The sequence below is a fragment of the Halichoerus grypus genome, chromosome 7 (genome assembly GCF_964656455.1).
Source record: "Halichoerus grypus chromosome 7, mHalGry1.hap1.1, whole genome shotgun sequence".
Lineage (NCBI taxonomy): Eukaryota > Metazoa > Chordata > Mammalia > Carnivora > Phocidae > Halichoerus > Halichoerus grypus.
The window spans coordinates 87487628-87511380 of record NC_135718.1 but is presented as its reverse complement, the minus strand read 5'-3'; the positions used below and the strand labels follow the sequence as shown (position 1 = coordinate 87511380).

At 38.6% G+C, this 23753-nt stretch overlaps 1 protein-coding gene across 3 annotated transcripts in view; it reads left to right on the top strand.

Annotated features, from left to right (window-relative positions):
- Positions 1-23753, top strand: part of LIN9 (lin-9 DREAM MuvB core complex component) — a 68344-nt gene that overhangs the window by 17453 nt on the left and 27138 nt on the right. For all 3 annotated transcript variants that reach the window (XM_036118061.2, XM_036118062.2, XM_036118063.2), the window contains 3 exons: positions 4533-4666; positions 5978-6103; positions 11403-11560. In XM_036118061.2, coding sequence (XP_035973954.1) covers positions 4533-4666; positions 5978-6103; positions 11403-11560 — 418 coding nt within the window. The remainder of the gene's footprint in view (positions 1-4532; positions 4667-5977; positions 6104-11402; positions 11561-23753) is intronic.

Sequence of the window (23753 nt, the reverse complement as noted above, 5' to 3'; positions counted from 1 at the left end):
GGATCCTGGGATCAAGCCCCGTGTCAGGCTCCCTGCTCAGCGGGGCGTCTGCTTCTCCCTCTCCCTTTGCCCCTCCCCCTCCCCCTGCTCTCTCTCGTGCACTCTCGCTCTCTCATATGAATAAAATCTTTTAAAAAAAGAACTTTTGGTTTCATCATTTTGTCTCTCATTTTTCTGTTTCACTTATTTCTGCTTTAATTTTTATTTTCTTCTTTCTGCTTGCTTTGGGTTTTCTTTGCTCTTCTTTTTCTAGCTTAAGGTGGAGGAATAGGTTATTTATTTGAGATCTTTGTCCTTTCCTAATATAGACATTTACCTTATAAATTAACCCCTCTCCTGCCTCCCCTGCCCCAAACACTGCTTTAACTGTATCATTTAACTTTTGGTATATTGTGTACTTTCGGTCATTCTGTCTAATTCTATTGAGAGTTTTTGTTAATGAATATTGAATTTTATCCAGTATCTTTAGCACCAGTAGAGGTGACCACATGATTTTTATTCATTAATAATGACAGACTATATTAATAGTTTTTTTTTTTTTTAAGATTTTATTTATTTATTTGACAGAGAGAGAGCACAAGCAGGGGGAGCGCAGGCAGAGGGAGAGGGAGAAGCAGACTCCCCGCCAGAGCAGGGAGCCCGATACGGAGCTCGATCCCAGGACCCTGGGATCATGACCTGAGCCGAAGGCAGACACTTAACGACTGAGCCACCCAGGCGCCCCTATATTAATAGTTTTCTAATGCTGGACCACCCTTGCATTTTTGACACACATTCCACTTGATTGGGTGGTATTCTTTTGATGGTCCGATGATGTTTATCTGGTACCTTTTTTTTTTTTTTAAAGATTTTATTTACTTATTTGAGGGAGAGAGGGAGAGAGTGTACACGAGAGGAGGTAGGGTCAGAGGGAGAAGTAGACTCCCCACTGAGCAGGGAGCCTGATGTGGGACTTGATCCCAGGACTCCAGGATCATGACCTGAGCCGAACGCAGATGCTTAACTGACTGAGCCCCACAGGTGCCCTGGTACCTTTTTTTTAAGCTTTTAAAAAATTGAGATAATATTGACATATAACATTATATAAGTTTCAGGTGCACAACCTAATGATTTGATATTTGTGTACATGGTGAAATGATCACCACATTAAGTATATAGTTAGCATCTGTCACCACAGTTACAAATTTTTTTTCTTGTGATAAGAACTTTTAAAATCTATTCTGAAAAAAATAAAAAATAAAATCTAGGGGCGCCTGGGTGGCTCAGTCGGTTAAGCGGCTGCCTTCGGCTCGGGTCGTGATCCCAGGGTCCTGGGATCGAGCCCCGCATCGGGCTCCCTGCTCGGCGGAGAGCCTGCTTCTCCCTCTCCCTCTGTCTGCAGCTCTGCCTACTTGTGCTCTCTCTCTCTGTTAAATAAATAAATAAAAATCTTTTAAAAAAAGAATTCTTTAAAAAAAATAAAATAAAATCTATTCTGTTAGCAACTTTTAAATATGCAATACAATATATACTATAGTCACCATGCTGTACATTACGTCCCCACGACATACTGATTTTATAACTGTAAGTCTGTACCTTTTGACCCCTTTCAACCCATTTTACTCCCCCCTTCCCAGCAACCACCAGTCTGCTCTCTCTGTTTGTGTATGCTTTTTTTTTTTTTTGGTCTGTTTTGTTTTTCAGAGGAGTTTTTTTAGATTTCACATTTAGGTGAGATCATTTGGTGTTTGACTTTCTCTGACTTATTTCACTTACCATAATGCCCTCAAGGCCTATCCATGTTATCACAAATGGCAAGATTTCATTCTTTTTTTATAGCTGAATGATATTCCTGTGTGTGTGTGTGTGTGTGTGTGTGTATGAATGTATATATATGTATATATACACCACGTTTTCTTTATCCATTTGTCCATTGATGAACACTTAGGTTGCTTCCATGTCTTGGCTATTATAAATTATACTTCAGTGAACTTTGGGGTGCAGATATCTTTTCAAGTTAGTGTTTTTGTTTGCTTCAGATAAATACCCAGCAGTGGAATTATTGAATTATAAGGTAGTTCTGTTTTAAAAATTTTTTTGAAAAACCTCCATACTGTTGTCCACAGTGGCTGCACCAATTTACATGCCCACCAGTAGTGCATAGGGCTCCCTTTTTTCCACATTTTCACCAACACTTGTTATTTCTTATCTTTTTGATTCTAGTCATTCTAAAAGGTATGAGGTGATAATCCTATTGTGAATTTGCATTTCCCTGATTATGAGTGATGTTGAGCACCTTTTCATGCACCTGTTGGCCATCTATCTGTAGATCTTTGGGAAGATGTCTCTTCAGATCCTCTGCCCATTTTTTAATTGGGTTGGTTTTTTTGCCATTCAGTTGCATGAGTTTTTATATATTTTGGGTATTAACTCTTTATCAAATATACAGTTTGCAAATATTTTCACCTATTCTGTAGATTGCCTTTTCATTTTGTTGATTTCCTTTGCTGTGCAGAAGGATTTTAGTTTGATGTAGCCCCACTTGTTAATTGTTTCTCTCTTTTTTTGATGCCTTTGCTTTTTTTTTTTTTTTTTTTTTTTAAAGATTTTATTTTTATTTATTTGACAGAGAGAGACACAGCGAGAGAGGGAACAGAAGCAGGGGGAGTAGGAGAGGGAGAGGCAGGCTTCCCGTCGAGCAGGGAGCCCGATGCGGGGCTCGATCCCAGGACCCTGGGATCATGACCTGAGCCGAAGGCAGACGCTTAACGACTGAGCCACCCAGGTGCCCCTGATGCCTTTGCTTTTGGTGTCAAATTCAAAAACATCATCACCAAGACCAGTGTCTAGGAGCTTACCACTTACATTTTTTCCTAGGAATTTTATGGTTTCAGGTCTTACATTCGAGTCTTTAATCTATTTTTTTAAATTTATTCTTTTATTACGTTTTTTTAGAGAGGGGGAGGAGCAGAGGGAGAGAGAGAATCTTGTCTTAAGCAGGCTCTGTGCCCAGCATGGAGCCCGATGTAGCACTCGATGTCAATGCCCTGAGATCATGATCTGAGCCAGAATCAAGAGTTGGATGCTTAAGTGACTCATCCACCCAGGGGCCCCAAGTCTTTAATCTATTTTGAGCTAGTTTTCATGTATGGTGTAAGATAGTGGTCCAGTTCATTCTTTTGTATGTGACTGTCCAGTTTTCCCAACACCATTTTTTTTTTAAATGCTGAGATTTTTTTTTTAAATTTTATTTATTTGAGAGAGAGAGTGAGAGAGAGAGAGCACAAGAAGGGGGGAGGGTCAGAGGGAGAAGCAGACTCCCCGCTGAGCAGGGAGCCCGATGCGGGACTCAATCCCGGTACTCCGGGATCATGACCTGAGCGAAGGCAGTCGCTTAACCGACTGAGCCACTCAGGCACCCAACACCATTTTTTGAAGAGACTGTCCTTTCTCCATTGTATATTCTTGCCTCCTTTGTTGTAAATTAATTGACCATATATGCATGCATTTATTTCTGGGCTCTCTATTCTGTTTTATTGACCTGTGTATCTGTTTTTATGCCAATATGATACTATTTTGATTACTATAGTTTATAATATAGTTTGAAATTAGGGAGCTTGATGCCTCCAGCTTTGTTCTTCTTTCTCAACATTCTTTGGCTATTCAGGATCTTTTGTGATTCCATACAAATTTTAGGATTGTTCTACTTCTGTGAAAAATGCCACTGGAATTTTCATAGGGATTGCATTGAATTTTAGATTGTTTTAGATAGTATGGATATTTTTAACAGTATTAATTCTTACAATCCATGAGCACGGAGAATCTTTCCAAGCATTTTCTAAAATTCATGCAGCGGGGCCTGGGTGTGAGGTTCAGTCGGTTAAGTGTCTGACTTCAGCTCAGATCACGACCTCGGGGTCCTGGGATTGAGCCTCTTGTTGGACTCCTTGCTCAGCAGGAAGTCTGCTCCTCCCTCTCCCTCTGCCCCCACCCCCACTCATAGGCGCTCTCGCTCTCTTTCAAACAAAATCTTTAAAAAATAAAAAATAAAATTCATGCAAATGAGTGTTTTTTTGAGATTTTCTTTTATTATACTTTGGTAGATTTTATGTGCTTATGCTGTCTTTATAAAAATAATTGTGAAGCTCTTTTTTTCATTGAATTAAAACATTTTAATAGCATTGGTGCTGTGATTGATACAGAATTCACTGGTGAAACCTCCTGGGCCTAGTGCTTGTTTGCTTGCATTTTCTCTCTCTCTCTCTCTCACAGTTTTCTTCCTACATACCTAAATTGAAATTGTACCTCAGTACAAACATGGAGGCAAATGTTTTCACTTTCCTTGTCAGAATATCTTATGAAACTGGAGACTTTAACTTCGTAAGAAATAATCAGAATGTTTATTTTGTTAAATAATGACAAAAAAATTTTGTGGTATTGAATCTTTTTGAGTACTTAACCATAATCTACCTTTTTACAAATTTATTCGATGTTATAGATGTTCATTTTTGCATGATGGACCTGTAACTAATCTCTATTTTTTTATTGTATAGAAATTTACGGCAACAATGTCTACACCAGATAAGAAAGCCTCACAGAAGATTGGTTTTCGATTACGTAACCTACTCAAGCTTCCCAAAGCACATAAATGGTGCATATACGAATGGTTCTACTCAAATATAGATAAGTATGTATCATGGCTTACATTGCGGATATCACTTGAGCCAGAAATTTAAGTTTTTCAAACATTATAAGCTATTTTCTTTTCTGTAGGTCTGTTTTGATTCTTTTTTTTCCTGATTTCTTTTTTCTGTTCTTCATTCTACTTTGATCCATTTCCATTCCTCATAGTTTGCTTTTCCCCTTCCTCCTTTCAGAAGTGGTTATACATTTTTGTGAAAACTCAAATGAAAGTATAATCTGTATTATAATTTACAAAGACCGTGGAGTGGAGATGCCCTAGAACAAAGCTCCCTTATTTGTAATAAACGAGACATGTTTTTCTCTTTTATTTTTTTTAAGATTTTTATTTATTTATTTTAGAGATAGCATGAGCGGGAAGAGAGGGAGAGGGAGAAGTAGACTCCCCGCTGAGCAGGGAGCCCGATGCCGGGACCCTGGGATCATGACCTAACGCTCTAGAGTCTTCCAATTTTCTTTTTTCTTTTTTTAAGATTTTATTTATTTATTTGACAGAGAGAGAGATAGCGAGAGCAGGAACACAAGCAGGGGGAGTGGGAGAGGGGGAAGCAGCCTTCCCGCTGAGCAGGGGCCCCGACGCAGGGCTCGATCCCAGGACCCTGAGATCATGATCTGAGCCGAAGGCAGCCGCTTAACTGGCTGAGCCACCCAGGTGCCCCGAGTCTTCCAGTTTTCTAAAACTGATTTAATCTGAGGGCGCCTGGGTAGCTCAGTTGGTTAAGCGACTGCCTTCGGCTCAGGTCATGATCCTGGAGTCCCTGGATCGGGTCCCGCATAGGGCTCCCTGCTTGGCAGGGAGTCTGCTTCGCCCTCTGACCCTCCCCCCTCTCATGTGCTCTCTCTCTCATTCTCTCTCTCTCAAATAAATAAATAAATAAAATCTTTAAAAATAAAAAAATAAAAATAAATAAAACTGATTTAATCTGAAAGAGGACTCCTTGGTGTTGGGACAAAGATACATTGTAGCTAACATTGTTCATCCTCACTGGATACAATGACAGTGCTAGGATATACTAGGATATACTCATACATGAGATTTAACAAAAATCAGTGTCTCCTTGAATCTCTAGCACAGACAATATTTCTTGAGTAACTTATACACATTGGTTGTTTCACAAATGCTACTTTTAGTTTTAGCACTTTGAATTTGTGCCTCTTTTGTATATGTTCTGGGTAGAAGTGAAAGAACATTTGATGATTAGTATAATGTTGAAAATTGGAAAGCATATTTTGAAATTTATGCCTCTAAAGTAACTCATTGTGTCTTAACCATTAAAATACCATTTCTGTTTTACAGACCACTTTTTGAAGGCGATAATGACTTCTGTGTATGTCTGAAGGAATCCTTTCCTAATTTAAAAACAAGAAAGTTAACAAGAGTAGAATGGGGAAAAATCAGGCGACTTATGGGAAAACCACGGAGGTAAAAATAATATTTTTATTTAAAATAAAATCAGTAAGTTAATTGTATAATTACCACATTGATTCTTTTTCATCTTCACAAAGACTAGTCCTGAAAGATAACTTTTCAGAATAATTATATGTTAAATATATCCAGTTAACTAGCGTTAATGTAGGTCCTTTTTATACCTATGCATCTTACAATTAAATGTACAGTTCCATTTTTGTTCAAATTACAGGCTTTGCATATAATTTTCTTACATTATCTATGCCCCACTATGTTCCAAAAAATATTTAAGAATGCACTAGAAAATATAGCTGATCCTTTAACAACATGGGGGTTAGGGACACCAACCCTGCACAAAAATCTACATATAACTTTTGACACCCCCAAAACCTAACTACTAGTAGTTTACTATTGACTGGAAGCCTTACTGATAACAGAAACCGTCAATAACACATATTTTGTATGTCATGTGTATTATATACTGTGTTCTTACAATAAAGTAAGCTAGAGAATAGAAAATGGTATTGAGAAAATCATAAGGAATGGAAGATATGTTTACAGTACCGTACTGCATTTGTCAAAAAAAAAAAAAACATACAAGTGGATGTGGGCGGTCATATCCATGTTTTTCAGGAATCAGCTGTATTTAATGAAGCTCTCAGGATATCCCTACATTGTTATTATCTTTTTAAAAGCCGTTTATTACTGCAAAAGCCTTCTTAGAAGTGCGTATTTTACTTTATATAAAAACGGGATAAGGGGGTAGGCGAAATGGGTGAAGGGCATCAAAAGGTACAAACTTGCATTTATAAAGTAAGTCCTGGTGTGTTGCGGATAGTGTGATGACTATAGTTAATAATACTATAGTTGCTGACAGTGGATCTTAAAAGTTCTCATCCCAAGAAAAAAAATGTTTTATCTATATGTGGTGTCAGATGTTAACTAGACTTAGTGTGGTGATCATTTCACAATATATACAAATATTGAATCACACTGTTGTACACCTGAGGGTTACAAAGTGTGTTATATGTCTATTATACTTCAATAAAATAAAAACACACGCTATCTCAGAAAAACAAAACCCCAGAAAGAAAAATCAAGTGAATCTATCCAATGTGTTGTTTTCTGAAAATTACTTTTCATGTGAAATGACTTTTCCTTTTGCAGTGTTATCTTGCTTTCTAACACATTGGAAAACCTTATATTACTCTTGAGTGAAGTTTTGAAATCTGTTAGATTATTTTCATATTATGTCTCTGCCTAGTAAAAGCATATACAAAAATTTTTCACTTTAGATGGTGGGAAAATCCAGGAAAGGCATGGAAATATAGTGACTTGGGCAAGTAGAAACAGAATTTAATTTTAATGATTTCTGTAGATAGTGATGAAATGCAAGGAGAACTTTTAATTGAACTGGTAATATTTTATTTCTCTATTAAAAGATGATGTTGCTGATGATGTTTTGAATATTTCCCTCATTTATAAGAACACTTGCACACACGCGCATGCACACACACACACACACACACATATACAATGAAATACTACTCAGCCATAAAAAAGAGTGAAATCTTGCCATTTGCAACAACATGGATGGACCTCGAGCATATTATGCTAAGTGAAATAAATCAAAGAAAGACAAATACCATATGATTCACTCATGTATGGAAACTAAAAAAAGAAAAAAAAGAGGCACCTGGGTGGCTCAGTTGGTTGAGCGTCTGCCTTCGACTCAGATCCTGGGGTCCTGGGATCAAGCCCCGCATCGGGCTCCCTGCTCAGCGGGGAGCCTGCTTCTCCCTCTCCCTCTGCTCCTCCCCCTGCTTGTGCTCTCTCACTCTCTCTCTGTCAAATAGGTAGATAAAATCTTTAAAAAAAAAAAAGGACAAAAACCCAAAAAAACTCTTAAATACAGAGAACAAACTGGTGGTTACCAGAGGGGAGGTGGGTGAAATAAGTATAGTGAATTAAGAGGTACAGATTTCTAGTTATAAAAAGAACAAGTCATGGAGATGAAAAAAAAAAGTACAGAATAGGGAATATAGTCAATGATATTGTAGTAACGTGGTGACAGGTGTTGAATATACTTATTGTGGTCAACATTGAATAGTGTATAAAATTGTCAGCTCATTATGTTGTACACCTGAAACTAATATAACACTGTATGTCATTTTCATGTCAATGAAAAAAATGCAAAAAAAAAACCCAATTAATAAATTGCTAGATGATTTCAATAGATGCTTCACCAAAGATACAAGGATGTCAAAGAAATACTAGAGAAGATATTCAACATATTAGTCAATAGAAAAATGCAAATGAACCCATAGTGTCTAGAATTTACATGATTAAGCATACCAAGTGTTGGTGAGGCTATGGGGAAACTTGGAATCCTATGTGCTGCTGAGGGGAATTATAAAATGGTGTAACTGCTTTGGAAAACTGATGATTTCTCTCTCTCTTTTTTTTAAGACTATTTTTTTTTTTTAGAGAATTTAGGTTTAGAGCAAAATTGAGAGGAAGATAGATTTCCCATATACTCCCTCCCCCCCCAGATACACAGTGTTCCCCGTAACAATATCTTGTTAAGACAGTGATACATTGTGGTGAGTCTATATCAACACATCATAATCCCCCAAGTCCATAGTTTACATTAGGGTTTACTCTGTGGGTTTTGAAAAATGTGTAATGACATATATTTATCATTATAATGTCATACACAGTATTTTTATTGCTCTAGTAATCTTTTGCGCTCCACTTATTCCTTCCTCTCCCCATGGCCCCAATTCGTGGCAACTGCTGATCTTTTTACTGTCTCCAGAGTTTTGCATTTTCCAGAATGTCATATGTTGGAATCATACCATATGTAGCCTTTTCAGATTGGCTTCTTTCACTTAGTAATATGCATTTCAGGTTCCCCTGTATCTTTTCATGGTTCGATAGTTCATCCTTTTAATGCTGAATAATATTCCATTGTCTGAATATACTACTATATTTTTTATCCTTTTACTTACTAAGGGACATCTTGGTTGCTTCCAAGTTTTGGCAATTATGAGTAAAACTGATGTAAACATCCATGTTAAGGTTTTGGTGTGGACATAAGTTTTCAGCTCATCTGGGTAAATACCAAGGAGTGTGGTTGCTGGATTGTATGATAAGACTTGTTTAGTTTTGTAAGAAACCACCAAACTATCTTCCAAAGTGTCCATGCCATTTTTACATTCCCACCAGAATGAACGAGAGTTTCTGTTGTTCCACATCTTGCCAGCATTTGGTGTTGTCTGTGTTCTAGATTTTGGTCATTCTAATAGATGTTAGTAGTGTCTCACTTAATTTGCATTTCCCTGATGACATATGATATGGAGCATCAAAGTGGCTTATTTGTCATCTGTATATCTTCTTTGGTAATATTTGGCTTCTTTGGTTTCTTAAAAGGTTAAATATACACTGATCATATGACCCAGCCATTCTATTCCTAGGTATTTAGTTAAGAGAAATTAAAGCATAGATTATACAAAAACATTTCTATACAGAAATGTTCGTATCAACTTTGTTGTAATAACCCCAAACTGGAAACAATGCAAATGTCCACCAATAGGTGAATGGATAAACAAATTACAACACATTCAAAGAAAAGGATACTGTTCTCCAATAAAAAGAATGATCCATTGAGGGACGCCTGGTGGCTCAGTCGGTTAAGCATCTGCCTTCAGCTCAGGTCATGATCCCAGGGTCCTGGGGTTGAGTCCCGCATTGGGCTCCCTGTTCAGTGGGGAGTCTGCTTCCCCCTCTCCTTCCCGCTTGTGCTCTCTCTCACTGTCTCACTATCTCATTCTTAAATACATTATTCAAGAGAAAGAGGAAAAGAGGGAACGGTGAGATGGATCGTCTGATTTCAAGTTGTTTTTTTTTTTTTTAATGTTTATTTGAGAGAGAGAGCATGAGCAGGGGAGGAGCAGAGGGAAAGAGAGAAGCAGACGCCCCACTGAGCAGGGAGCCAGACGTGGGCCTCAATCCTCTGTCACTATCTCTGTCTCTCTCTCTCAAATAAATAAATAAAATCTTAAAAAAAAAAAAAAAAAGAACCATTGATACATGTAACAACATGGATTAATCTTGGCATAATTATGCTGAGTGAAAGAAGCCTGACAGAAGAATTCATACTAGATGATCTCGTTTATATAAAATTTTAGAAGATAGAAACTATAATGACAGAAAGCAACTTAGTGATTGCTTGAGAAGTGGGGGTACGGAAGTGGGAGGGATGCAAAGGAGGGATAATCGAGTGCCACAAGGAAACTCTGGGGAGTGATTGATGTCTTCAGATGTTCATTATCTTGTCTGTGATGGTGGTTTTATGGATATATATTTTGTGGCACGAAAGCTATGTTTAAGTTACTTTGGTTCATCCCAGTATTTGAAAATAGAAGTAAGATAGGCCCTAAAGATAAGGGTAAATTCAGTATTTATGCTTTAAGGCAGGAAGTATGATTAAACATTTACACAGTGGTAAGCCTTGTCTTTAGTTCTATATTGGCGTGCTCTCTGGGTCACAGGGAAAATATCATGTTCTTCTAAATAGAATATTATAGTTGAACTTTGTCCCAGGAGGAGACCTGGCATCCAGATGCAGTGTTGTCAAAGGATGGTGAACAAATCCTCCTGCTTTGTAGGGAAGGATAATGTAGACTTGCTTATAACCCTTTAAGTCTTGCAAAGTCCTATTTTTAAAAAGATATAATTTACTTTGAAGAGAAACAATTATTATTTCTAAGAACTCAAATACATTATTCAAGAGAAAGAGGAAAAGAGGGAATGGTAAGATAGATGGTCTGATTTCAAGGTTTTTTTTTAAATTTATTTTTTAAAAATGTTTTATTTATTTATTTGAGAGAGAGAGCATGAGCAGGGGGAGGAGCAGACGGAGAGAGAGAAGCAGACTCCCCACTGAGCAGGGAGCCAGACGTGGGGCTCAATCCTGGGACTCCAGGATCACGACCTGAGCCAAAGGTAGACGCTCAACCGACTGAGCCACCCAGGCACCCCTGTTTGTTTTGATTTTAAAGATTTATTCACTTGAGAGAGAGAGTGTGAGTGAGCATCGGATAGGGCAGAGGGAGAGGGAGAGAGAAACTTTAGCAGACTCCTTGCTGAGCTTAAGCACAACCTGGGCCTTGATCTCAGGACCCTGAGATCATGACCTGAGCCGAAACTAAAAGTCAGATGCTCAACTGACTGTGCCACCTAGGGGCCCCGTGATTTCAAGTTTTTGTATAGGATAGTTATCAGTTTATATGATTTTTATAATTTATTCTAGATGTTCTTCTGCATTTTTTGAGGAAGAGAGATCAGCATTAAAACAGAAACGACAGAAAATAAGGCTCTTACAACAAAGGAAAGTTGCAGATGTTTCCCAGTTCAAAGATCTCCCAGATGAAATTCCTTTGCCCCTGGTTATTGGAACCAAAGTTACAGGTAAGTAAGTGAACATAAGCTCATTCATTTTGCTTTATAATTTTTCACCAAGATAACTACTAGGTAACCACTAGACAAATGGCTTTTAAATTTTAAAAGCTTAAACTCTAGTTCTACAGCAATGTACTACAGAAGTTATTATTTGTTCTTCTGTGGCATCTGGTTTTTAAACTACTTGGGAAAAAGTGTAGTAGTTCAAAGCAATGTCTACTACAACATAAACTAAAGTAAACTGCCACAAAGATGAAATTTAAAATTCACTGGAATAAGCATAGCTAGACATTGTTTAAATTTCTAAAATTTTAAATTGTTCTGTCTTTTGCTTTCACATCATTTATTTTCCTTCCTAACCAATCTTAAATGGTTAGTTCACAAGTACCATTGTTTTTGTGCTCTTTGGGTTTGGGATAGTCCATTTCTAATGACTGAATAGTAGGTAGTTTGCTCAGAATTTTATTTTAAGGGTGTAAATTCTGTCAACTCATAGGTGTGAGTCTGTGTGTTCTGTTCAGTTATGACATGGAAGGAAAGTACCACCAAAACCTCAAGTTTAAATTAATCCTTAATAATTTGGTAAACTAAAATTACAATTTATGTAACACAGGAAATAATAAGGTGTTAAGTGAGTAGGTAAATTAGTAACTGTATTGAAAGGGATTAAAAAATGGTTGGATTAAAAAAATGGATTTATCAAAGAATATTTTCTGGAGGAAAGGTAACCTTGAGTTACATATTAATATCACTTTTTCTGGTTATAAAAGTGGTACATGTTTCCATTATATTATTAAAAATGGGTAATTAAACGGAAAGGTAGATTAGAGAGAGGAGACTGTATCGTGCGTATAAAATGCAGGTAGAAAAGAGAAGAGTTGATTTGGTCATAACTTACCATGACAACTTAACCATGTACAGAAGTTATAGATGATCTCTCTCTCAACAAAATTAGTCTGCGGGTGAGATTGGAGATGAAGTGAGGGGGAGATTGTAGTCTTGAAAAAATACATTAGTTCTAAAACACCATATAAATAAGTACAGATATAAAGTCTGCAGTACCACTACAAATCAGAGAAGTGTTGGAATGCATAGAGTGACATAAAAGTTAATTGTTTCAAAATTTTAAGGACTGGCAGTTTTATGGAGGGTCTATAAGTAGGTTATTCTTGTTACAATGGAGAATAGGTTGGACAGGATGTATCAAGATATGAGAAAAGGGGGTGCCTGGGTGGCTCAGTCGGTTAAGCATCTGCCTTTGGCTCAGGTCATGATCCTGGAGTCCCAGGATCGAGCCCTGCGTCTGGCTCCCCACTCGGTGGAGAGCCTGCTTCTTCTTCTGCCCCTTACCTGGCTTGTTGCTCTCTCTCTCTCTCTCTCTCTCTCGTGCTCTCTCAAATAAAATCTTTAAAAAAAAATATGAGAAAAGTTTGGGGTGCCTGGGTGGCTCAGTCGGTTAAGCGTCTGCCTTTGGCTTGGGTCATGCTCTCAGGGTCCTGAGATTGAGCCTCACATTGGGCTCCCTGCTCAGTGGGGAGCCTGCTTCTCCCTCTCCCTCTGCCCCACCCCCTGCTCATGCACACACACGCTCTCTCAAATAAATAAATAAAATCTTTAAAAAAAAATGATTTTTACATTTTAATTTTTATTTTAAAGATTTTATTTATTTATTTAGAGAGAGAGCATGAGCAGGGAGGAGAGGGAGAAGCAGGTTCCCTGCGAGCAGGGAGCCCAACTTGGGCCTCGATCCAGACCCTGAGATCATGACCTGAGCCGAAGGCAAACGCTTAACCAACTGAGCCACCGAGGTACCCTGAGTTTTACATCTTTAAATGGCTGAAAAAAATCCCAGTAATAATATTTTGTGACACATGAAAATTATATGAAATTCAAAGACTTCATTAAGGAGGAAAGATGGTTCATAACTGAAACACTAATAAGAGGAAGCAGGGCAGGGCCAAAAAAAGTCTGCCAATAATTTTTTGTTTACCATACTGTCCAGTATGCAATAACAAAATTACTAAACCTATGAAGAAACATGAACACCGGTTCTGTAGTCAAAAGAAAAAGCCATCAGTAGAATTAGCTGAGATGGCTTAGATACTGGAATTAGCAGTGGCTTCAAAATGTTTGTTATAAACTTAATGTAAATGTCATAATGAGTGGGGAAATCTGAGAGATAAAGAGGAATTATTTAGGTCTAACAAATTTAGAAGTAAAAAGTACAGTATCTGAAAAGAAAAAAAATTTTTTTTTTTTTTAGAGATTTTATTTATTTATTTGACAGAGAGTGAGAGAGCAGGAAAGAGTGAGCATGAGCAGCAGAGGGAGAGGGAGAAGCAGGCTCTCTGCTGAGCAAGGAGCCCAATGCGGGACTCGATCCCAGGACCCTGGGATTATGAACTGAGCTGAAGGCAGACGCTTAACTGACTGAGCCACCAGGCGCCCCAATAATGAACTTTCTATAGAAAATGGCAAATATGGGGGCGCCTGGGTGGCTCAGTCGTTGGGCATCTGCCTTCGGCTCGGGTCATGGTCCCGGGGCCCTGGGATCGAGCCCCGCATCGGGCTCCCTGCTCCGCGGGAAGCCTGCTTCTCCCTCTCCCGCCCCCCCTGCTTGTGTTCTCTCTCTCGTTGTGTCTCTCTCTGTCAAATAAATAAATAAAATCTTTAAAAAAAAAAAAAAAGAAAATGGCAAATATGTGTAAAATGGAACAATCATGTTGCAAGCTTCTTGAATTTGTTATGAGAGCATACGATGTTGACTATGAGTAGATTGTAGTAAGTAAAGCTTGGGTATTCTGATCTGTAGAGTATTGAGGTTCAAAACCTTCCGGGTGCATCAGAATTACCTGGAGGGCTGGATGAAACAAATTGCCAGACTCCCTTCCACCCTCTGAGTTCTGATTCAGAAGGTCAGGGGTAGGGCCTAAGAATTTGCATTTTAACAAGATTCCAAGTGATGTTAGGGCGCCTGGGTGGCTCAGTCATTAAGCGTCTGCCTTCATTTAGCGGTTAAGCGTCTGCCTTTAGCTCAGGTCATGATCCCAGGGTCCCTGCTCTGCGGGAAGCCTGCTTCTCCCCCCTCACACTCCCCCTGCTTGTGTTCCTGCTCTCACTGTCTCTTTGTCAAATAAATAAATAAAATCTTAAAAAAAAAAAAAAAGATTACAAGTGATGATGCTGCTAGTGTGGGGCTATACTTTGAGAACTAGTAGAAGGACCTACTTTTTTTTTTTTTTTTTTTTTTTTAGAGAGAGAGAGAGTGGGGCGGGGAGGGGCAGAGGGAGAGGGAGAAACAGACTCCCTGCTGAGGGCAGAGCCTGAGGCAGGGCTGGATCTCACAACCCTGAGATCGTGACCTGAGCCAAAATCAAGAGTCTGACGCTTAACCAACTGAGCCATCCAGGCACACCAGGACCTACTTTTTAAAAAATGCTGAGAGGCGCATACCTAAAAAACCAACAGAGAAGTTAATTTTGAAATTCTAGCAAATAATTAAGTGAAAAGATGATGGGAAATAAAGGACAGGGGAACAAAAACCATGGGATAAATAGAAAATAAACAGCAAGATGGTAGACTCAAGTCTGGTCCTATTTTCATTATATTAAATGTCAATGAACTAAGTACAATACTGAAAAAGTAGAGATTATCAGACTGGATTAAAAAAAAAAAAAAAGAAATGTCTGGTGCGTCCGGGTGGCTCAGTCTGTTAAGCATCTGCCTTTGGCACAGGTCATGATCCCGGGGTCCTGGGATCCAGTCCTGCATCAGGTTCTCTGTTCAGCGGGGAGTCTGCTTCTCCCTCTCCCTGCCGCTCCCCCAGCTTATGCTCTCTCTCTGTTAAATAAGTAAATAAAATCTTTTTTAAAAAATGCCTAACAGTATGCTATCTTTAAGAATTATACTTAAAATATAAAATCACCAATAGATTAAAAGCAAAAGGGTGAAAAAGATATGCCATGCAGCTATTGACCATAGAGAGTTGAAGTGGCTGTATTAACATTAGACAAAATAGATTTCAAGACAAGGAGTATTACCAGAGAGAGAGAGAGGAATGTTTGATAATGATGAAAAGGTCAATTCAGCAGAAGAATGCAACAATCCTAATATACATTCATTAGTAAGTCCTTCATAACAGAACTTTAAAATACTTAAAGCAAACACTGAGACAACTAAAGGAAGCATATACAAATCAACAGTCATAGCTGTAGATTTTAACACCTCTCTACCAGTAACTGAGAAGAAAAAAATCAGTACAAATATAGAGAATCTGAAAAACACTGTCAATTATGATGATCCAATTGATATATTTTTTAAAGATTTTATTTATTTGAGAGAGAGAGAGAGGAGGGACAGAGGGACCCTGAGATCATGACCCGAGTTGAAGTCAGAAGCTTAACCAACTGAGCCATCCAGATGCCCAGATCCAATTGATATTTTTTTTTTTTTTTTAAAGATTTTATTTATTTATTTGACAGAGAGAGACATAGCGAGAGCAGGAACACAAGCAGGGGGAGTGGGAGAGGGAGAAGCAGGCTTCCCGCAGAGCGGGGAGCCCGACGTGGGGCTCGATCCCAGGACCCTGGGATCATGACCTGAGCCGAAGGCAGACACTTAACGACTGAGCCACCCAGGCGCCCCCAATTGATATTTTTGAACGCTAAGCCCCAAAACTATAGAATACATATTCCTTGCACATGCACATGATTTGTTTGTCGAAATAGACCATCTGATGGCAATGTCAATAAATTTTAAGAGATTGAAATCATACATAGAATGTCTCTGAACACAACAGAATTTAATTAGAAAGCAAAACAATAAGATCCTGAAGACATTCAAATATTTAGGAATTAAATATTCTACTTGTAAGTAACTCCTAAGTAAAAAGAGAAAGTTCAAGGGAAAATAGCAAATACTTATAATATAAAAATAATAAAAATATAACATAAAAATTTGTGGGGTGCAGCTAAAGCAGTAGTTACAGGAAAATTTAGTTTTAAATGCTTATATCAGAAAAAAATGCTTATATATTTTAAAAAACTGTTTAAATTTGCATTTTAAGAAACCAGAGAATAAACCCACAGCAAACATCATACTCAACAGGGAGTTGAACTAATAAAAACTATTGGAACTAATAAATTCAGTAAAGCTGCAAGGATATAAATTCAATATACAAAAATTGTTGCATTTCTGTATGCTAATGTTCAAAATACTTGAAAAAGAAAATAAGAAAACAATCCCATTTATGATGGCATCAAAAACACTAAAATACTTAGGAATAAAGTTAACCAAAGAAGTGAAAAATCTATACACTGAAAACTATAAGACATTGATGAAACAAACTGAAGACACAAATAAATGGAAAGATATCTCATGCTCATGGATTGGAATACTCAATATTGTTAAACTGTCCATACTTTCCAAAGCCATCTATAGACTCAGTGCAGTCCCTGTGAAAATTCCAGTGGTGGGTGCCTGGGTGGCTCAGTCAGTTAAGCGTCTGCCTTCAGCGCAGGCCATGATCCTGGGGTCCTGGGATCAAGTCCCGAGTTGGGCTTCCTGCTCAGTGGGGAGTCTGCTTCTCCTTCTCCCTCTGCCGCTCCCCCTGCTTGTGCTCTCTCTCTCTGTCAAATAAATAAATAAATGAAATCTAAAAAAAAAGTTCTGCCAAGATTAATCTGTTGAGTCCAAATCACAGCAGACATTTTCTTTTTTTTTAATTAAAATTGATATGCTTATTCTAATATTTATGTGGAAATGGGAAGGGTAGCCTAACTCAGAAGTGGATCCACACATATGTGCAGTTGACTTCCTAAAGGCATCAAAGCATTTCAATGGAAAGGAAGGGCATTCCAACAATGCTGGAGTGATTAGATATCCATATGAACCTTGATGCTTCCTCACACCTCACAAGAAAACTTTATCTAAGATGGACCAAAGGGCTAAACATAAAAGCTAAAATTATAAAGCTTCTATAAGTAAATATAAGAAAATAGCCTTGTGATTTGTAAGTAGGCAGATATTTCTTGGATCTGACAAAATAACAAAAGAAGATGATTTTTAGGTTTAACTTAAAAACTTTTGCTCATTAAAAGTGACCATTAAGGAAATAAATAGGCAGGCCACATATTGGGAATAAATATTTCCAAAATGTATATCTGAAAAAAGACCTGTATCTAGGGCGCCTGGGTGGCTCAGTTGGTTAAGCGACTGCCTTCGGCTCAGGTCATGATCCTGGAGTCCCTGGATCGAGTCCCGCATCGGGCTCCCTGCTCAGCAAGGAGTCTGCTTCTCCCTCTGACCCTCCCCCCTCTCATGTACTCGCTCTCATTCTCTCTCTCTCAAATAAATAAATAAAATCTTTAAAAAAAAAAAAAAAAAAGACCTGTATCTAGAAAATATAAAGAACTCTGTAAGTTAGTAATAAAAAGATAGTCTGTTTCAAATAACTAGATAAAACACTTGAGTAGACACTTCCCAAAGGAAGATATATGAATGGCGAATAAGCACATGAGAAAGTACTCAACATCATCAGTCATCAGGAAAATGCAAATTAAAAGCACAATGAAGTACCACTACACACGCCCCAGAATGGCTAACCCTGAAACAACTAGTAACACCAAGTGTTGCCAAGGATGTGGAGCTACCATAATTCCTGGACTTTTTTGGTGGCGTTGTGAAATGGTCTACTACTTTGGAGAAAAGTGTGCCAATGTTTTACAAAACTAAACTTATGCCTGCCCTATGATCCAGCTCTTCTCCTCCAAAGTATTTCCTTAAGAGAAGTGAAAACAGCTGTCCCAGAAGGATAGCTATGTATAGAATGTTCATAATTTTAAAGCCAAAACCTGGAATCAACAACAGGAAAATGGATAGACATAATATTTTCTTATGATGGAATACAAATTAGCAATTAAGAAAAACTACTGACATATAGATTAACTTCAGACAATATGTTGAGCAAAAGAAGCTGAAAGCTATAGAATGTATATCGTTAGGTTTTCATTTCTATGAAGTAGAACGAGCAAAATTAATTCATGGCAGAAAAATATCAGAAAAGTGGTTCTGCTGAAGAAGAGATTGATTGGGAAGGGGGAACTTTCTGGAATGATAGGAATATTCTGTGACTTGATAAAGGTTTGTTCTACATGGATATTTGCCATAATTTATAGAATTATACACTCACATTTAGATTTCACTATATGTAAATTTTACCTAAAAAAAAAAGTGCTATAAACAAAATTCCACATTCCTTACTGTGAAAAATTTTTTAGTAAACAAGTAGTAGTAGACCAGTTCTTCCCCCAAAACAATGACAAAATGGATTTTATTTTATTATTTTTAAAGATTTATTTATTTGACAGACACAACGAGAGAGGGAACACAAGCAGGGGGAGTGGGAGAGGGAGAAGCAGGCTTCCCGCTGAGCAGGGAGCCCGACACGGGGCTCGATCCCAGGACCCTGGGATCATGACCTAAGCCGAAGGCAGACACTTAACGACTGAACCACCCAGGCGCCCTGACAAAATGAATTCTAAACTATTGAATTCTAAACAATTGGGGGTTTTGCAGTAAGAGCAGAGCAGGCAGGTAAAAAGTGACTGGGCTTTGTAAATGGTTCGTCATGCAGTGGGAAGAGCAGAGGAGTTCTGACAAACACCAGGGTGCTCAAAGTGATGGGAAGTCTGAGTAGTGGAGAAGTTTGGGGGAAATGTCTAGAGAGCACAGTGTAGCCACACTGTACAGGAAAGTGTTCATTAGGTGTCCATTACTCCAAAGGGCTCTAGAGCTAGAACTCTGTGTAGTCAGAGAACTCAGGGTATGAAAAAAGATTTTGAAATCATTTGTTTGTTAGGAAATTGTAAGAATCTGAAGTGTCCCAAAGGTAATGTAGTTTGTCTAAGTCAAAGGGGTAAAGGGAAAGAGACCGCCACGAAGATAGGGAAGATGTGATTTATAGAAATAAATAGAGTTAAGATTTGACAGCTTCTTGTTAACCGAAACTCGAGTGCTAGCCCATAGCCGAGGCTCTGACCCATAATCTTTAAAGCTCCCTTGATGGCTAATGAAATTACTTTCTAGACTTTCGGGATGCCATTAGGTATATTCACCACATTACCAGCAAACCATCTGCTGTGCTTAAAGAACTGCCCCTTGGGGTGACTGGGTGGCTCAGTCGGTTGAGCATCTGCCTTCAGCTCAGGTCATGATCCCCCAGGGCATTGGGATCCAGCCCAGCATCGGGCTCTCTGCTCTGCAGGGAGTCTGCTTCTCCCTCTCCCTCTGCCCCTCCTCCCACTTGTGTGGTCGCTCGCTCTTTTTTAAAGATTTTATTTTTTTGAGAGAGAGAGGTGAGGGACAGAGGGACAAGCTGAGCAGGGAGCCAATGTGGGGATCCATCCTGAGACTCCGAGATCATGATCTGAGCCAAAGGCAGATGCTTAACCATCTAAGCCACCCAGGCACCCCTTTCTCTTAAATAAATAAATAAAATCTTAAAAAACAAAAACAAAAACAAAAACCCTGCATTTGGCCGTACACAAATCCAAAGGAGCAGAGTGACCATGTAATTTATTACCCGAATGGGCATACTTCTGAATGTTGTTAATAACTGAACTAGGATAACAGGTGTGAATGAACCAATGTTCAGGGCTAACCAGCTAATAGGGTCATTCTCCTTAAAGGATGTATTTGAAAATTTTTCTTATTATTAAATAATCTCAGAAGCCGTAGGATAATGCTGATAATCACAATAACATGTTTTTTCTTATATTCCTGAACTTGGCATTCTGACCTAGAGTCTACTTTTTCCCCTGAGTGATCATGTATACTAATGTAGGTTGCTGCTCTTGTTTTTTAATTTTTTAGCTTTGCATTGTCAGCACAGTGATCCCATACAGAAATGACTGTTAAGGGGGCCCCTGGGTGGCTCAGTCGGTTAAGTGTCCAACTCTTGGTTTCGGCTCAGGTCGTGATCACATGGTGGTGGGATCGAGCCCCGAGTCAGGCTGTGTACTCAATGCAGAGTCTGCTTGAGATTCTCTCTCCCTCTCTCTTGTTTGTGTGTGTGTGCTCTTTCTCTCTAAAATAAATAAATCTTAAATAAGAAATGACTGTTAAGGAGAAAGCTACATTAGAGACGAAGTTTATTTATTTATTTTTAAAAGATTTTATCTATTTTTTGACAGAGAGAGACAGCGAGAGAGGGAACACAAGCAAGGGGAGTGGGAGAGGGAGAAGCAGGCTTCCTGCCGAGCAGGGAGCCCGATGCAGGGCTCAATCCTAGGACCCCAGGATCATGACCTGAGCTGAAGGCAGACGCTTAACCGTCTGAGCCACCCAGGCGCCCCGAGACAGAGAAGTTTAAACCAAAATATTTTTTAAAGTTTTTGAACCAGTTAAGTAGAACTGAATAGAAGTTATCCATCGCTTGAACAGATAGGTACTCCTGTAATAATAGGGGAACCTGACTTGCACTTCAGATGTAGATCTGTGGAAGAGGGGCATAAAGTTCATCTGCAGGGCACCTGGGTGGCTCAATCGGTTAAGCATCTGCTTTAGGCTCAGGCCATGATCTCAGGGTCCTGGGATCGAGCCCCGCATTAGGCTCCCTGCTCAGTGGGGAGTCTGCTTCTTCCCTTTCCTCCCTGCTCGTGCTCTCTCTCACTATCTCTGTCTCTCTCAGATAAATAAATAAAATCTTAAAAAAAATAAATGTTATCTTCAGATAATATATTAAAAATGTGGCAATATCTTTTTTCTTGATTTATGAAAGTAATTAATACATACTCAAAAAAAAAAAAAAATCCCCAGAAGTGCAGAAGTGATACCCTCTTCCCCCAGTTTTATATTTCTCTAAAGTTTGGTGTATTTAGTCCTACAATATATGCCAAAATATAAGCTTGTCCTCCCTCCCAATTTTCCCTTGAGAAAAATATAGTTGCTTTATATTCAAATTCTTATATTTTTCATTTTACAAGTATTCTCTCAGATTATTTTACATACCCAAGCCCAAGGGCTTTTTGGTGAAGACTCACTGATTTCTAACATAATTTTGTTGTGGTTTGAGAATGTACTTTGTATGATTTCAGTTCCTTTAAAGTTATTGAGACTTAGGGACGCCTGGGTGGCTGAGTTGGTTAAGCGTTTGCCTTTGGCTCAGGTCATGATCTCAGGGTCCTGGGATCGAGTCCCACATCAGGCTTCCTGCTCAGCGGGGAGCCTCCTTCTCCCTATGCCTGCCGCTCCCCCTGCTTGTGCACTCACTCTCTCTGTCTCTGACAAATAAATAAAATCTTTAAAAAAATAAAAAATAAAGTTATTGAGACTTGCTTTATAGCCTAGCAGATGGTCTGTCTTACAGAATGTCCCATGTGTGTTTCAGAGGAATGTTTCAATGTTGGGTCGAGTGTTCCATATATGTTAGTTAGACATAGGGTTGAGAGTTTTGTTCATATCTTCTATACTGCACTCTGACCTTCCTTGTTTCTGATGAGATTGTTTCTGATGAGATGTACCTGTTGTGTTGCTGTTCTTCTATATGTCATTTTTCTCTTGATGCTTTCAATATTTTCTCTCTGTCCTTGGATTTTGGAAATTTCACTGTGATGTTTTAGGTATGATCCTCTTTGTATTTCATTGAGCTCCTTGAACATTCAAAGCTTCTTGGATTGGTAGGTTAATTTTTAAATCAAATATGGGAGATTTTTTTACCACTAATTCTTCAAATATTTTTTCTGCTTCTTTCTATCTTTTGGGACTTTCATTACAAGTATGTTGGTAACGTGATATCTTCCCATAGGTGTCTCTCTTCTTTTTCTTCCAATATTTTTTTCTCTCTGTTCTTTGGATTGAATAATTTCTGTTGGTCTCTTCTTAATAGATGATAATCCAGACTTCTACAATACATTATTTGAAACATTCAGTGATTCTTCTGCTATCTCAAATTTGCTCTTTACCTCTAGAGTTTTTCTTTTGTAGGTTCTGTTTGTTGAGATATCCTATCAAGTATTGTCATCTTTCTTTTAATTCTCTGAACATATTTATAGTATCTACTTCTGAAGTCTTTGCTAATCTATCATTTCTGACAATTTCTACTTAATACCTCTTTTATCCTGAGTAAGAGTCATGCCTTTTTATTTCATTACATGTCTAGTAATTTTTGGTAGAAAACTTGACATTTTAGATAATGATCATAGTAACTCTGCCTTCTAATTTTTTTGATAGTTGTGTTTGCTTCAATAACTTGTCTTGTGCAACCACTGATGTCTCTGCTCATTTTTTTTATTCTTATATTTTTAAGCTTGGCTTCCTAGGAGTTGCACCTGTGTCTGTATAACTTAGTGATCAACCAGTGACTTTGGCAGAGGTTGTGCTCAAGCATCTTAATAAGAAAGGCCTCCGATTAATCCTTGTGTGAGTTGGGAAATACAGACAAAGTTGCTGTCAGTTTTCAAGTGAACCTTAGCTTTTACTTTTTGCCAGGCTTGCTTACATCTTCTCTACCCATTCATGTAGTTTTCCAGTTAGCTAGAGATTTATGGAGAGCTTTCAGCCCTTTATGGCTCTTTAGTTTCCAGAATCTCCCTGTTCTGCCACGCCCCTTAGCCAGGACTACACTTTGGGCTTACAAAACTGTGGGCTTCTCTTATTCTCTCCTGATCAAGTTTACCACTTTTAACTGGCAGGGTCACAGGTTTCACCTGTTGGTCCACATTGAGTCTGCCCCCTCTGGCAATCACATTCCTGTTTTCATGACCAGCCATTCACTAGTAAAACAATTCTTACCAACCAAGGTATGGTGATGGCGGGGGTATAAATAGCCTCATGCAAAAGGCCACTGACTTCCCTTGTCCTTACCTGAAGCTTTAGCAGTTTTTTAACAGTAAATATTTATTTTTTCTTTAAATATTTACTTATTTATTTGAGGGAGAGCATGAGGGGAGGGGCAGAGGGAGAGAAGTAGACTCCATGCTGAGCATGGAGCCCGACGCAGGGCTTGATGCCACAACCCTGAGATCATGACCTGAGCCGAAATCAAGAGTTGGACACCCAACCAACTGAGCCACCCAGGCGCCCCAAAAGTAGACGTTTCGTAATTGTTTTTTTGCATTTGGTCCATTTCCAGAGCCCTGAATCGGTTGTCTTCGACAATCACAGTTCAGATGCAGTACATCACCTCTGTTAGTATGGGAACAGT